At 37.2% G+C, this 13,826-nt stretch overlaps 3 protein-coding genes across 3 annotated transcripts; 1 reads left to right on the forward strand and 2 right to left on the reverse strand.

Annotated features, from left to right (window-relative positions):
- Positions 1-361: 361 nt before the first annotated feature.
- rarres3l (retinoic acid receptor responder 3-like) lies at positions 362-2,491 on the reverse strand. The gene is made up of 5 exons (XM_026280798.1): positions 2,372-2,491; positions 1,989-2,037; positions 1,456-1,552; positions 1,048-1,316; positions 362-869 (listed from the first exon to the last, which is right to left on the reverse strand). The coding sequence occupies exons 2-5, from the start codon at positions 2,001-2,003 to the stop codon at positions 750-752; spliced, it is 501 nt and encodes a 166-aa protein (XP_026136583.1). The 5' UTR covers positions 2,004-2,037; positions 2,372-2,491; the 3' UTR covers positions 362-749.
- Positions 2,492-3,651: 1,160 nt separating this feature from the next.
- Positions 3,652-4,902, reverse strand: LOC113114515 (HRAS-like suppressor 3). Its single transcript, XM_026281427.1, has 4 exons — positions 4,871-4,902; positions 4,359-4,467; positions 4,013-4,281; positions 3,652-3,808 (listed from the first exon to the last, which is right to left on the reverse strand). Exons 1-4 carry the CDS (start codon positions 4,877-4,879, stop codon positions 3,692-3,694), a joined length of 504 nt encoding a protein of 167 aa, XP_026137212.1. The 5' UTR covers positions 4,880-4,902; the 3' UTR covers positions 3,652-3,691.
- Positions 4,903-9,103: 4,201 nt separating this feature from the next.
- Positions 9,104-13,674, forward strand: ints5 (integrator complex subunit 5). The gene is made up of 2 exons (XM_026280799.1): positions 9,104-9,362; positions 10,283-13,674. Exons 1-2 carry the CDS (start codon positions 9,286-9,288, stop codon positions 13,305-13,307), a joined length of 3,102 nt encoding a protein of 1,033 aa, XP_026136584.1. The 5' UTR covers positions 9,104-9,285; the 3' UTR covers positions 13,308-13,674.
- The last annotated feature ends 152 nt before the right edge of the window (positions 13,675-13,826 follow it).

The following is a 13,826-nucleotide window of genomic DNA, read 5'->3' on the forward strand; positions in this document are numbered from 1 at the left end:
GTGTTCGGGTCTTAAAAAATATTTGAGCTTAAACATCCTGCAGAAACCCTGAATAATCAAAATGACAGTTTGTGGTAATCAATATGGATTTGATCCATTAGAGATATTAAACACAGTGTCTCTGATGTTGTTATCCAATTGCTAAGCTTCCCACTGCTTTGCTGTCAGAAGAATTTATTCCAGCAAATTGTAACAAAGGTCCCATTGAGCTGATGTAAGGCAGGCAAGCTATGTAGAAACCTTAACATTTTCTTGTGTAATTGATAGTCTTGCACCATGGAGCAACTGAATTCATTTAACAAGTAACATCTAAGATATGCTGGTATGGTATGATCACATTGAGAAATACACAAACACTTAGTACTGTATATGATGTCCAATATTTAATGGCACAAAAATAGCAACAGTGGCAGTTTATTTTAGGCTTGCTCTTTTTTATTATATACTACTAAAGTGCTTGAAGTGTTAATAGGAAACCAGTAGAAAGAGAAATGTGTATAATGATGAGAGATTTGTCAGTAGTAAATGCACCACTGTTATCAAACAACAGAACAGATGGGGTTTTGTTTGGTTGCTGACCATCTCTTGTGTTCTGTTTAGGAATATTTCCATTTGTGCTCATAAAACTAAGCCTGCCTAATCAATACATTAAATGTTTTAATTATTTCTGTTAAATGTTAGAAACATTTTAAAGACTTTAAATATCAAAGGTTCCACAACTGTGCCTTCACTTCTTCAATCCCCAGTCTTCACTTGTTCTGTTTCTGTTTGTCTTTTGAGCCAAACATGGCAGCAGCAGCAGCAAAAACGGCAAAGGTAGCTGCTGCAGCAAGACCAACTCCAACACCGATCTCCACCGCTTTCCGCACCTATGACAATGGACAGAAAGTATTATATTAATTCACTGTATAAGAAAAGCACCCATCACTAATGACTAAATCAATATTAAACAGTGCTGCAATACTGTGATTCAAATTATTTGGGAGAAATTACTGAAAGCACTATTCACTACTTCACACTATTACTTCTGAGATGTTCAAACTGTACCTGTCGGGACTGTGGTTTTCCATATCTCAGCTCGTTAACAAAGTGCTCACAGTTCCCTTTAAAGACACAATATGGAAGTTCTTGTCCCAAAAGACTGTGTGCATCCCGTAGAATCTCTCGAACAGGACGTGGCTCATATTTCTCATCCAGAAGATTGTTGATACAGTATTCATCATTGCCAACTACTTCATAAAGCTCTTCTTTCTTCACCTTGGCTTTATCACATAATACTGACATCATACTGTAGGCTCCAGCTTGAGCATGTTCAGCTGTAGAGAAAGAAAAGCAAAAACACAGTCTGTAAAGTGCTTGACCATTACATGTCATTCTTGAGACTTGAATGGAATATTTCACATTCAATGTAAGTTAAGCTCAATAAAAATAATTTGATGCATGTAAAATACTCACTGGGAGGTGCCAGGTGAATCACATAACCTTCACCAACATAAACAGCCCAGTGCTGATATGTGCCTCTGAAGATTTCAATAAGGTCTCCAGGCTCTGGCTGTTGATCATAAAAGGGACACAATATAAGATGTCATATTTTGTTAAAAAGTAATTCAGATCGACAATAATATATCATATTGTTTGACTAAAATAACATATTATTGCACTTCAGAATAGAAAAGAAAAAGAAAGCGAAAGTGTTTTGGTTTTGTTACTTTGCATAACAGTAAATGTGCAAAGACATAAGCTCTTGACAGAGCGCTTTCTGTTGGCCAGGAAAACAAAATCCTGTCTCATACACTTTTAAACATTCTCTGCAGCTTATAATATTAAAATTTCTCCATAACAGACCTTGAGCAATAAGCCTACATAATTACCTAACTGTACAACAGTACCACACACTGAGATTTATTAAATAACAACAGCACTAACATGATATTTTCGACATTTACTGTTACAATTCAGTTCGTTTCAGATTATTAAAATTAATTTACCTTTGTCTGTGCCATGACAACCTCAAAAACTGTTGTTTTTACTCTTCTCCTATGAGAGACACATAAACGACATTAGTGATCCGGACACAAATAAATATTTGCCATTACATTATACATGTCGTTTATTACATACAAAATGAGGTTTAGATGGCAACGAATATGGGGCACATTCTGAAAATGACAATAATCACATTTCTATGTAAGTGAATATAATATGTTGGCGTATCGGGAAAAAATAATAGCAGGTTGTAGGAACAGAGTCGACAAGCTGACGTCATGCAAAATTAACAAACAGACAAACTATCCAGGCATCGGCGGTTTTCATTCCGAGTTAATCGAGTTAATTAAGTAACCCTGTGCTATAACGAATGAATCATACTTACAGATAATGATGTTTGTCACGGTGAGCTACAATCCGTGTAACGTTATGCGCGTCTGAAGCAAAAATAACATCATTAGAGCAAACCCGCTGACTGTTGATGTCGACCAATCAGCTGCAGGGTAACTCGGCGCTGAGAGAGATCATTGGTGGACATCCTTAAAGTGATATTGCTGTTCGAATTTATAATATATACAATTTCACTTATGTTTCATCAGTTGCATCAGGACTAACTTTAACATAACTATAATAAACTAATTTTAACATAATTATAAACATAACTTTAATGCTCTGTACCTAATTTGGAAAAATTAGGCTACAATATATTATATAAAAATTAAATATTATATAAAAATAAATAATAATTTTGTACAAATTGGTTTTCAGCAAGCACGAGTCAGTCAATTATTAAATCAAGAAGGCAAGTTCCTCACTTATTCGGAGTTTCTAGCTGTCCATGGAATTTCAGAAACACGTTTGTATTGTCACGGATTCTATTGCCACGGTATTGTCATTATTCAGAGCTGATACCCAAAACAATATTACACCCCCCCCCCTCCTCCTCCTGCATTTGATTTATTTGATACTTATATTAGGAAACTTTGTATTGCAACTAGAAGTATGAATGTTAAAAAAAATGTTTGTTCCTTAATTCAAAAATATATTTTTCTTCTCTCTACTGTATAATTTATTGAAACAAATTAGTTAAAGGTTTATTATAGAAGGACATTTGGACCTCGCCAAACAAATACCTATTGGTAAACAAGTGAACGAGGCAACTTTTAAGATTTTATTACCCAGGAAATAATTGTCTTGTTAAATTTAAAAATAATATTGATTTGAATTGTTATTTTTGTAATATGAGGACTGAAACTTTGTCTCATTTATTTTGGCATTGCTCTTATGTTAAAATATTTTGGAAAGATTTGACTTAATTATCAATAAACATCATTTAAGGAATGTTAATGACTCGCAGGTCTTTCTTATGGTGGTTCATGATGCCACTATATTCAGCTTTCTATATTTTGCTTATAATACACAGTTATAAAAGTGCTTGAAAGGTCATTATATATCTAGTAGAAAAATACACGTGTGATGTCAAAGAGAGAGAGAGGGAAAGAAGACTTGTCAGTGGACTATGGGCTCATTGCTTTATTGTTGAGTTACTTTACGTAGTATAGACATTACATTTCTATAATCTCTCCATATTCATAAAACAAAGGCTGTGCCAATTTTTTTTTTAATTATTATTTAAAGTTAATAAAATGCACCAAACAATTTACTGGCTTTAAATAACCCAGTACCAGTTTTTATTTCATTATATTCATTGTGTCTGCTTGTCTTTTTTTGAACCAGCAAATTTCGAAATGACATAAGCACCGATTCCAATGCCAGCCACTACACCAGCACCTACAACTGCAGCCGTCACTCCGACTCGTACCTATTAGAATAAACAAAAAATATTTAAATTAATTCACTGTGAAAAGTTGTTGCTTTTGCGACAATAAATTGATGTAAATCAATTTTTTTTAATTCACAAAACATAAAATCCAGTGATTTGCAAATTTGAGACATTTATGAGTAATTTAGTTACAGTACTTGTGTGAATAATCTCAATATGCCAGGTTATGCCACACAACTGTACCTGTCGGGACTCTGCTTTTCCGTATCTCAGCTCTGTAACAAAGTGCTCACAGTTCCCACTAAAGACACAATATGGAAGTTCTTTTCCCACAAAACTGTGTGCATCCCGTAGAATATCTTCAACAGGACGTTGATTATATTTCCCATCTAGAAGGTTGTTGACATGATAATTATCATTGCCAACTACTTTATTAAGCTCTTCTTTCTTCACTTTGGCTTTATCATTTAATACTGACATCATACTGTAGGCTCCAGTTTGAGCGTGTTCAGCTGTAGAGAAAGACATGTAATGTTTCGTATTCAAGTTAAGCTCAATAAAAATTATTTGATGCATGTAAAATACTCACAGGGAGGTGCCAGGTGAATCACATAACCTTCACCAACATAAACAGCCCAGTGCTGATATGTGCCTCGGAAGATTTCAATAAGGTCTCCAGGCTCTGGCTTTTTCTCCTGCTATGAGACAATACCATGTGATAATATATTAAATAAATGAGTAAATAGAGTAATCTGTAATGTAGGCTTTTATTATATTGTTTCACTGAGATAACCCAATAATATTGTACTTGTAGCCAAGATAAAATCTAGCAAAAGTGAAACTATACACAGGATCTCTTTTACTGTAAATTACTTTGAGACAGACATTGAGCAGTAAGCGCAAAGAGCAAGATAATCAGTTTAGTGTATAGCCACAACAGCATCAATATATATAATTGCAACGTGAACTTTCCCTTAACCATGGTTTTATTGTAATAAAAATCAAGTAATCATGTTTTTTGGCTCGTGTTTTTATAGTAGCCTAAAACCATGGTTAATTTTCTTCATGGATTTTATTATTTCCTTTAATTAAAATATTTACCTGTGACATGGCGACTTCAAACGTTCACTTTCCTGTTAGAAACACATAATAAAGCATTTTTTTCATTGGACAATTTAAATCTCTAAAATTGAAGGAACATAATCTCTAAATTACACCAATAACTTTTTATGTACATTAATGTAATCGTGATTAAATTCATTTGAATCAACGGAAAGATGATGTAGGAGTAACTCACTCCGGTCTTCCTTAAAAACAAACTAACAAAGTATGCACTCTTCGATACATGCTTTGAACAAAGTATTGATAATTGAGTAGGTTACACTAATTAAGGTATCATACTTACAAGTACGCAGCAGTCGCAGTGATGGTGGTGCTGAAGTAAAATCAGAGCATATAGCGCTGTTCGACCAATCAGAAACATTCCGTGCGGATAGAGACGCCCTTAAAAGTTGTTGGTGTTCTTCTGAAACAATTGAAAATATATTTACACTTTTACGGACGTTTTATTTTTACTATTTACATCCAGAAGACTGCTTTTAGTATGTTTAAGATAAACCAGAGTGGACGGTAAAGTGGCAACTTTTCCAGTGTTGTAACCTTTAACGTTTGAAATATGCAGTGATCTAAAATTAATCAAGCACAAAATATGAACAGTGAAGAACTTGGAATAAAATAACCCTAGATTACATTTCCCAGGGTTTATTCCGGAGTTAACCATTTCAGCTGTGAAAAGCACAACGGGAAAACGTGTTTTCTGTCATCATAACATCATCAAACACTCAGTCCATTCTGCATTTTTTTTTTCCAAGAAAGAGGTTGAGTGCTTTGACAATAATGACTCCTAAACTACAGAGGGCGATAAGTGTAGCAAACTCGTCATTCTCCCTCTGACGTAAGAATACACGAGAACTTCCGGTGTTTAGTGAACCGTTCGATGAAACTGTTGAAGTTGCAAATACTGGCCCTTTCCCCATAAAATTTATCAAATTCCTTTAAGTGTATCATGCTTTCATAAGACAGTGTTTCTGGCTTGGTCTCTGTTATATAAACATAACTTTTCTCCCCACTGGTATTAGGCTACCTAATCAGAGCTGATACCCAAAACAGTTTTACACCCCCATCTGCATTTGATTTATTTCATACTTATATTAGGAAAATTTATATTGCCACTAGAAATATGCAAGTTAATAAAACTGTTCGTTCCTTACTTTAAAAATATATTGTTTCTTCTCCAAACTGTATAATTGATGGAAACAGATTAGTTAAAGGTTTATTATAGAAGGACATTTGGACCCCGCCAAACAAATACCAAGTAAAAAAAAAAAAAAAAGTGAAGGAAGTAACTTTTTAAATTTGACATAGATATTACTCAGTAAATAATTGTCTTGTTAAATTTAAAAATAATTTAAAAATAATATTGATTTGAATTGTTATTGTTGTAATATGAGGACTGAAACTGTCTCGTTTCTTTTGGTAGCCTATTACTCTAATGTTAAAATATTTTGGAGAGGTTTGACTAGATTTAGAATTGATAACATTGACCCTACATTTTCTTTGTGCTTAGAACATGTTTTATTTGGTTTTACTAATATCCTTTCAAATAAAACTAAAGAATACTACATTCTACATTTAATTTAAATTTTTGCTAAATTTCATATCCATAAGTGTAAGTACAGTAATCCAATTCTTTATTTTTGCTTTTTGAAAAAGAAATTCACATTTTTGTTAATACAATTTTTTATTCACATACCCATAATAAGAAACCCATTAAGACTGTTTCCATCTGTAAATCCTTTAATATATTTGTATAATGTTATATTTACAAACAGACATCTGACAGAGTCAGAATGACCTCCTCTCTCCTAAGTTCACAAAACGGTCATCCATAAAATATGTTCCTGTTCTATTGTACAGTAACTTGTAAGTAATCTTAAAGGTTCCTAAATGCATTTACTTTCTCAAGGCCAAATAAAGTGTGTTTGCTTTGGCCTAAAAACACACATCTCCCTTACATGGCTAATTCAACACTACTGAAACCATTTGAGTGGCATTACACAAATATTTCCACATAGTGACGTAGACATGTGGGGCGTGTTTGAATGAGGCCTTTTATGAGGGTATAATACACAGTTATAAAAGTGCTTAAAGGGTCATTAAATATCTAGTAGAAAAATACTTGTGTGGTATCAAAGAGAGAGAGAGAAAGGAAAGACTTGTCAGTGGACTTGGACACATTGCTTTGTTGTTACTTTACAGTTACACCTCAATAGACTTTTTATGAGTCTTAACTTTGATAGAGAATATCTCTTTGGCTTTGAGACTTTAGTCTTTGCAACTTCAGGGATCTTACCTTACTCTGCACAATCAGCTTGTAACACTCCAAAGAGAAAGGAAAACTTGAAATCGCATCACATGAACCCTTTAACCTAGGATTTAGAAATATGCAGTGGATAATTCTGGGACTCACTCCATTTTATGTAGTGTTGTCAAGGACAATGTTGAGCACCTTATATTCTGATAATAATAACTCTCCTACATTTCAAAGAGTGGTAAGTGTATGTTCCCAATGGCTAAATAATGTTGTGTGTTGAGTCAATAATTAAAAGGTGTTGAAATGGTTCACATCGAAACTCTCCCTTGACATTTCTACATTTGCAGTATTTATTCTGTATGCAAATAAAATATTATGCATGGAATACATACACACATAAATGATTTGGTGAACAATCACACAGGTTACCAATAGCTAATGAAACATTGCTTCAGTTTATGGACAGAAGTCCTGTTTGCTATCCGTCTTGTTAAACTGTGTTATCTGTATAAAGGAACAACTTGTGGTGCTATTTTTAAAATGTATTTATAGGCATGATAAAGTCTGCTGATATAGGCTACAAACCCAAATTAATAAAGGTTAAAACAATTTGGTCAAGTTTTGATTGTATTAGACAGTTATACAAGTTTTTGAAAGGTCATTAGAAATGTATTGTTTAAAAAGATATCTGTAGACCAGAGATCTATTATTTATTTTATAAATATATATTTTATTTTAAATTCATAAGGTAGATGACATCAATCAATAATCAATAATGGTAATCGATCATTATTGCCAACTACTTGATAAAGTCCTTCTTTCTCCTTTGTGTTGTTTTTTTTGTGTGCATTACTGATATTATACTTTGACCCAGCTTGAACAGGTTCAGCTATCTGAAAGAAATGGAAATGTAAACTCAGTCATGAGACTTAATACAATACAATGGATGTGGTCAAAAAAACAAACAAGAAGAGGATATGACATTTGAACAACACCAGGGTGAGTAAATGATGACTTAATTGTCATTTTAGGTTAATTATAAATAGACATGATTTGAGGAATGTAAGTGACTCACAGGGAGGTGCCAGGTGAAACGAATCACATAACCTTCACCAACATAAATAGCCCAGTGCTGATATAAGTTTCGAAAGATTTCAATAAGGTCTCCAGGCTCTGGCTTTTTCTTGTGCTATGAGACAATATGAGGTGTAATATATTAAATAATTAAATAAGTAAATAGAGTCATCAGTAATGTAGGCTATTAGTATATTGTTTTACTGATATAACGCAAATACTATTGTACTTGTAAAATCCAGCAAAAGTAAAACTGTATGCAGGATCGCTTTTAGTTTAAAACAATTACAGAGCAAAACAATCAGTTTAGTGTATAGCCCAAAAACAGCACAAAAATATCTATTTGCAACGTGAGATTTCCCTTAAACATGGTTTTATTGTAGTAAAAATCAAGTAATCATGTAATCGGTCTTCCTACAAAACAAACTAACAAAGTTTAGAGTGGGAACTTTTCCAATGTTGGACAAGCAGTTCTTATAAATAATTGACGCACCTGCTGGGAACTGTTTGGGCGCTCAATGTTATTGGTCTTATAAATAAGTAAATAACTTTTACTTTGGTCTTATAAATAGGTAAATAACTTTTACTTTTAAAAAGTTTAAAAACTTTTAACTTTAGAAATATGCAGTATGTGATCTAAAATTAATCAAGCATAAAATATGAACAGGAATAAAATAACCCGAAATTACATTTCCCAGGGTTTATTCCTGAGTTAACCATTTCAACTGTGAAAAGCACAACGGAAGAAAGTGTTTTCTGTCATCGTAACATCATCAAACACTCAGCCCATTGTGCTGTTTCTTTCAAAGGAAGGTTTTGAGTGCTTTGACAATAATGACTCCTAAACTACAGAGGGCGATACACGTAGCAAATTCGTCATTCTCCCTCTGACGAAAGAATACACGAGAACTTCCGGTGTTTAGTGAACCGTTCGATGAAACGGTGTTAAAAAATTGCCGAAAGTTGCAAATACTGCCCCTTTGCCCTCGTATTCTTCCATTGTATTAGTTGTGTTTTGTGTAGATTAAATATTGTGCATGGAGTATTTGGCTTAAGCTGTTCATAAACGATGTCTGCGATGTTCGAGGGGAATGCCTTGTCAGCCATGCAGACTTCTCACTGCCACACTCCTCTAAACAATTACAGGTGAGCAGTAATATAATAATCATACATGTTACCAATAACTTATAATACTTTGTATCAGTTTATGGAAGGAATTCCTATTTGCATTAAACTGCATTGTTATCGGAATGATGAACAAAATATTAATCTTTTTACTGGCATGAACGAAGGTGGTTTATTTAGTCTGATTTATATAACTTAAATGATAGAGAGAGCAGGTGTTTGCTATGTTCAGTCCAGTATGTTAGTAAAGGTAGATAAATAAATAAATAAAACTACTGGGAGCATAAATCCCCATTGTAACTGTATATCCATTTTACGAACAATATCACGCGTTGCCTTCTCTGTCAATGCATTTCTGTTATTTCAGGTTCAGTAAAATTTCCTGTCGTTATAAACGGTTTTACATTGCCAAAGCACTAGTAAATATGCAGTTTTCTGTATATTTATGAATAGAAAATTGTACAGTTATTGCCCAGAAAACAGTGTATGGAACACATTGACATTTATTGACAGCATTCCTAAAATGTGGCATGGAGTCACACTGTATATGGGTTAGTTGGAATGGAATATTAAATAGCCTATAAAAGATATTTCAGCAACAGTTACAACCTAAAATTAATATGAGACAGTTATTTAATCAACACAGTTGTAAAATATATCAAGCCATTGTTTTGGCTACAATATATTTAGATATTTCCTTCATAAATTATTTGCACTTATAACTTTTAAAGTTATAAATATTCCATGTTTTTTATCAATTACCAGTCATAAAACTGCATGTTTTTAAATAGTATTAAATGAAGGATAGCATGTTATACTGCTGTGACTGCTAGACATGTTATTTCTGAATATACTCAATATAGAAAAATCTTGAAAATCTCCAAAATGTGTGCTACATTTAATTTCTGTGTGTTCTAACTGTCCTTTTTCTTTTTCATCAGTCCTCAAGAGCTGGCTTTAGAAATCAAAGCTTTCATCAGTGGCGTTGACCAGACGCAGGGACGTAAACTCAGCGTTCGGGATCATGCCCGCTGCGCAGTGCGCCTCCTTCGAACTGTCCCAGCCTGCCGTGGAGCCGTCTTGGAGCACTTAAGGGGAGTGTATGATGAATATGTTGCAGCCTTTCTGCAAGACCTGGAGGCAGAAGGTGAAAATGGTGGTAACAGTACAAGTGGAGGAGGCAGCACCAGTGTATCCAATTTGGAGGACGTTATTAAAGAAATCCATGCAGTACTTTCTGAATTTATCAAGCTTAGTCCTAAAGCTTGGGCTCCTCTTGTGTCCACATGGGCTGTTGACCTTCTTGGTCAGCTTAGCAGCAAGCATGCAGGACGAAGAGCGGCTCCTCACTCGTCCAGCCTAAATGAGCTGCTGCAACTTTGGATGTCATGTGCAGCCACTCGCTCACTTATGGAGTGCTACTCCCAGTGTCTAGCGGCCATGTTGGCCTGGTGCCCTGATGCCTGTGTGGATGCCTTGTTGGACACCTCTGTCCAGCACTCACCTCATTTTGATTGGGTCGTTGCCCACATTGGTTCAGCTTTTCCTGGCACCATCATCAGCAGGGTGCTGGCTTGTGGCCTCAAAGACTTTTATGCGCACGGATATTCCTCTGCTGAGAAGATCAACCAACAGCAGCCAATAGACAAGAGCAGCAGAGTCCCCAAAATAGGCTCAGTGGTTGGTATCCTGGGGCACTTGGCCTCCAGACATTCTGATAGCATCAAGAAAGAGCTTCTCAGGATGTTTCAGGATAGTCTGTCTCCGCCCCCTCAAAATGTGCCCCCGCATTCATCCGGGGCAGGCGGGTGGGAGAACTCCCCCCATCTCCGTAGGGCCACTGTACCTTTTTTGCTTCAACTGGCTGCTCTTTCCCCCACTCTCCTTGGTGCCGTTTCTGCAGAACTGGTGGAGTTCCTCAGACCGCCTGTGCTAATTCAACTACAGGCTCAGTTCCAGGCCTTTCCCCGGGAGGAGCTCGAGAATATGTTGAGTCTAGCGGTGCATCTCATAAGCCAAAGCCCTTCAGGTGGAGCAAGGGTGCTGAAGTTCCTTGCAGACACTGCTACACCATCGTCAGTGATCATATCAGGCCCTACACCCTCTCCCCATGATAGTATTCGAGAAGCCTGTGACCGCTTACTGCAAATGCTTCTGCTACATCTTCACAAGTTGGTGCACAACAGACCAGAGGGTGATGAACCATTCCCACAGTCCTCTGCTGCCCAAGCAATGCTGCAAGTGATCCCTTTTCTAGAGGAGCTCCAGGAAAACATAGGTGATCTGTGTGCCGAAACCCTCCGTCTTGAGCGGAAGAGGCACCTCTGGTTGCATCAGCTCCTGTGTCTGCTATCCGTGTATGGTGGCCCGAGCGTGGCCACTGAAGCTTTGTGTCAGCTCTTCACCCAAGCCCGAAACCCAGAGGAGCTTGCTCTGGCCTCGCAATTGTATACCCCACTTTCCACTTCACTTTCTGGGTTGCTTCCGTCCACAATAGCCCGCTGTGTTGCCCAGATCCACACTCAAACCCTTGACAACAAACAGTTAGCTCAGCTCCTGAACAACCTGGGTACTGCAGTACAGAGCCAAGAGGAGGATCGGAAAAATGGAGGGGCTGCAACGGGGAGTTCGGCTCAGTCATCGATGGCCGCACAAGTCAGAGTTGCCATCTCCAACCACCTTCAGGATTTCTGCCCTTTGCTTCTTCATGGCGACACAGTGGTCTCCAAGGCAGCTGTCCGTCTGCTTTCGTGTAGCCAGCTTCCCAGAGCTTGCTCTCCAGCTCATCTGTTGCTGATATGTAGAGCGGCAGTGTCACACTTCTTTGTGTGTTTACGACAGCAAGGGGAAAGTCTTAGGGTAGGGGAAGAGGAGGTGGGCTACTCCATGCGACTGTTGTCACGTCTTGCAGCCTACTCTCCCTTAACGCTTAAAGCTGTGCTGCAACAACTAGTGGAGGGAGCCCTGCACAGAGGCAACCGAGATTTGTTTGGAGGTCTGCAGGAGAACCCAGGTGATGACACCACACAGTCATCCAACCTTGTTCCAGACTTGGGCGTCTCCCTCTTGGACATCAACTGCAAATTTGGCACCTCTGTTAACTTCTCGGGTAACGTGTGGTCTGTGTTTCATGCTGGAGTAATTGGAAAGGGTTTGAAACCTCCGTACACCCCTTCCCAACCTGACCCAGATAGAGTCAATCAGAATATGCAGACCTTGTTTGCGGTCATGGTTCAGTGTTGTAGTTCAGGTGGAGGAAGCCCTAGTGGCAATGCTAGAAATGGTTCTGCTGGAGGTACCACTAATGGCCGCTTCCCTGCCAGTGAACCTCTCATTTCTGATGAACTTCCCCCAATTAATGCTGAGGCTGCAAAGGTAATTGCTGTAACTCTGGTGGAGAACATATGTCCAGATGTAGCAAATGGAGAACTGTCCTGGCCTCCAGAAGAACATGCTAAAACCACAGTTGAGCGAGACATACACATTCGTCGTTGCTTCGAAGGAAATCCTGTGCTGTTCCATCTTCTCCGTGTTGTTGCAGCTGGACGTCCAGCTCTGTGCTACTGCTCCGTCATTTTAAGAGGTCTACTTTCCACTTTACTGGCTCACTGGGAAGCATCAAGGGAACCATCAGTGTTGGACTCCCCCTGGCACCTTCAGACCTCCTGTTTGCTCGTATCATGTATGGGTGAAGGTCAGCTACTACCACCAGTGTTGAGTAACATCCATGAGGTTTTCCCTCACATCTCACCCTTTGAAGTTAGGCTTCTGCTGTTGGGTGTATGGGAGTACATGCGGGGGAACAGCCCAATGCCGCAAAAATTCACCTTCTGTGCTGACCAAGGACTTTTCTTTCGGGACTTTTCACGGGACGGTGATGTTGCACGCTATATTGCACCCATCCATAGTGTTCTGCATAAGAACATTGACCGCCTGGGACACCTTTGTTGGAGGTTTCAAATTTGACAACTGTCAAATTATGAGAAGTGGTGTTCTGAGGTCACAGACTTCTTGGATTAAGATATTTTTCTACATATTGTTATCTTAACTGTTAAGTTGATATTTCTACATTTTAAGAGTTTTCAGTGTCAAAAAATAGTAACAGAAAACCACTTCAAAGCCTAATTGTGACCGTGTAGGGAACTGCTTGTCTGTTAACCATCACATCTGTTTTTGTATCTAGCATTTATATTGTCTAGCTTTCTGTAGAATTTTTAAGCACTGAAAACCAGGCAGTGTGATCAAAAATTCTGTTTTTGCAGTTCTGCACATTGTCTCTGTTGATGTTGTTGGGTGGGCAACTGTAAAAATAAAAAATGCATTAAAATGCCTCTTATTCTGTTGTTTATTTTGCAGAAATATCAATTTTACAAAAAGTAAAAGTTACATAAAACTGCACGGGATTAACCAATGGCATACAGAATTTATGCTATTAATGTAGGTCATGTCTAATTTTCATCATCAAATGAACATGAAATGAACCAC

The sequence above is a fragment of the Carassius auratus genome, chromosome 14 (assembly GCF_003368295.1).
Source record: "Carassius auratus strain Wakin chromosome 14, ASM336829v1, whole genome shotgun sequence".
Taxonomy (NCBI): domain Eukaryota; kingdom Metazoa; phylum Chordata; class Actinopteri; order Cypriniformes; family Cyprinidae; genus Carassius; species Carassius auratus.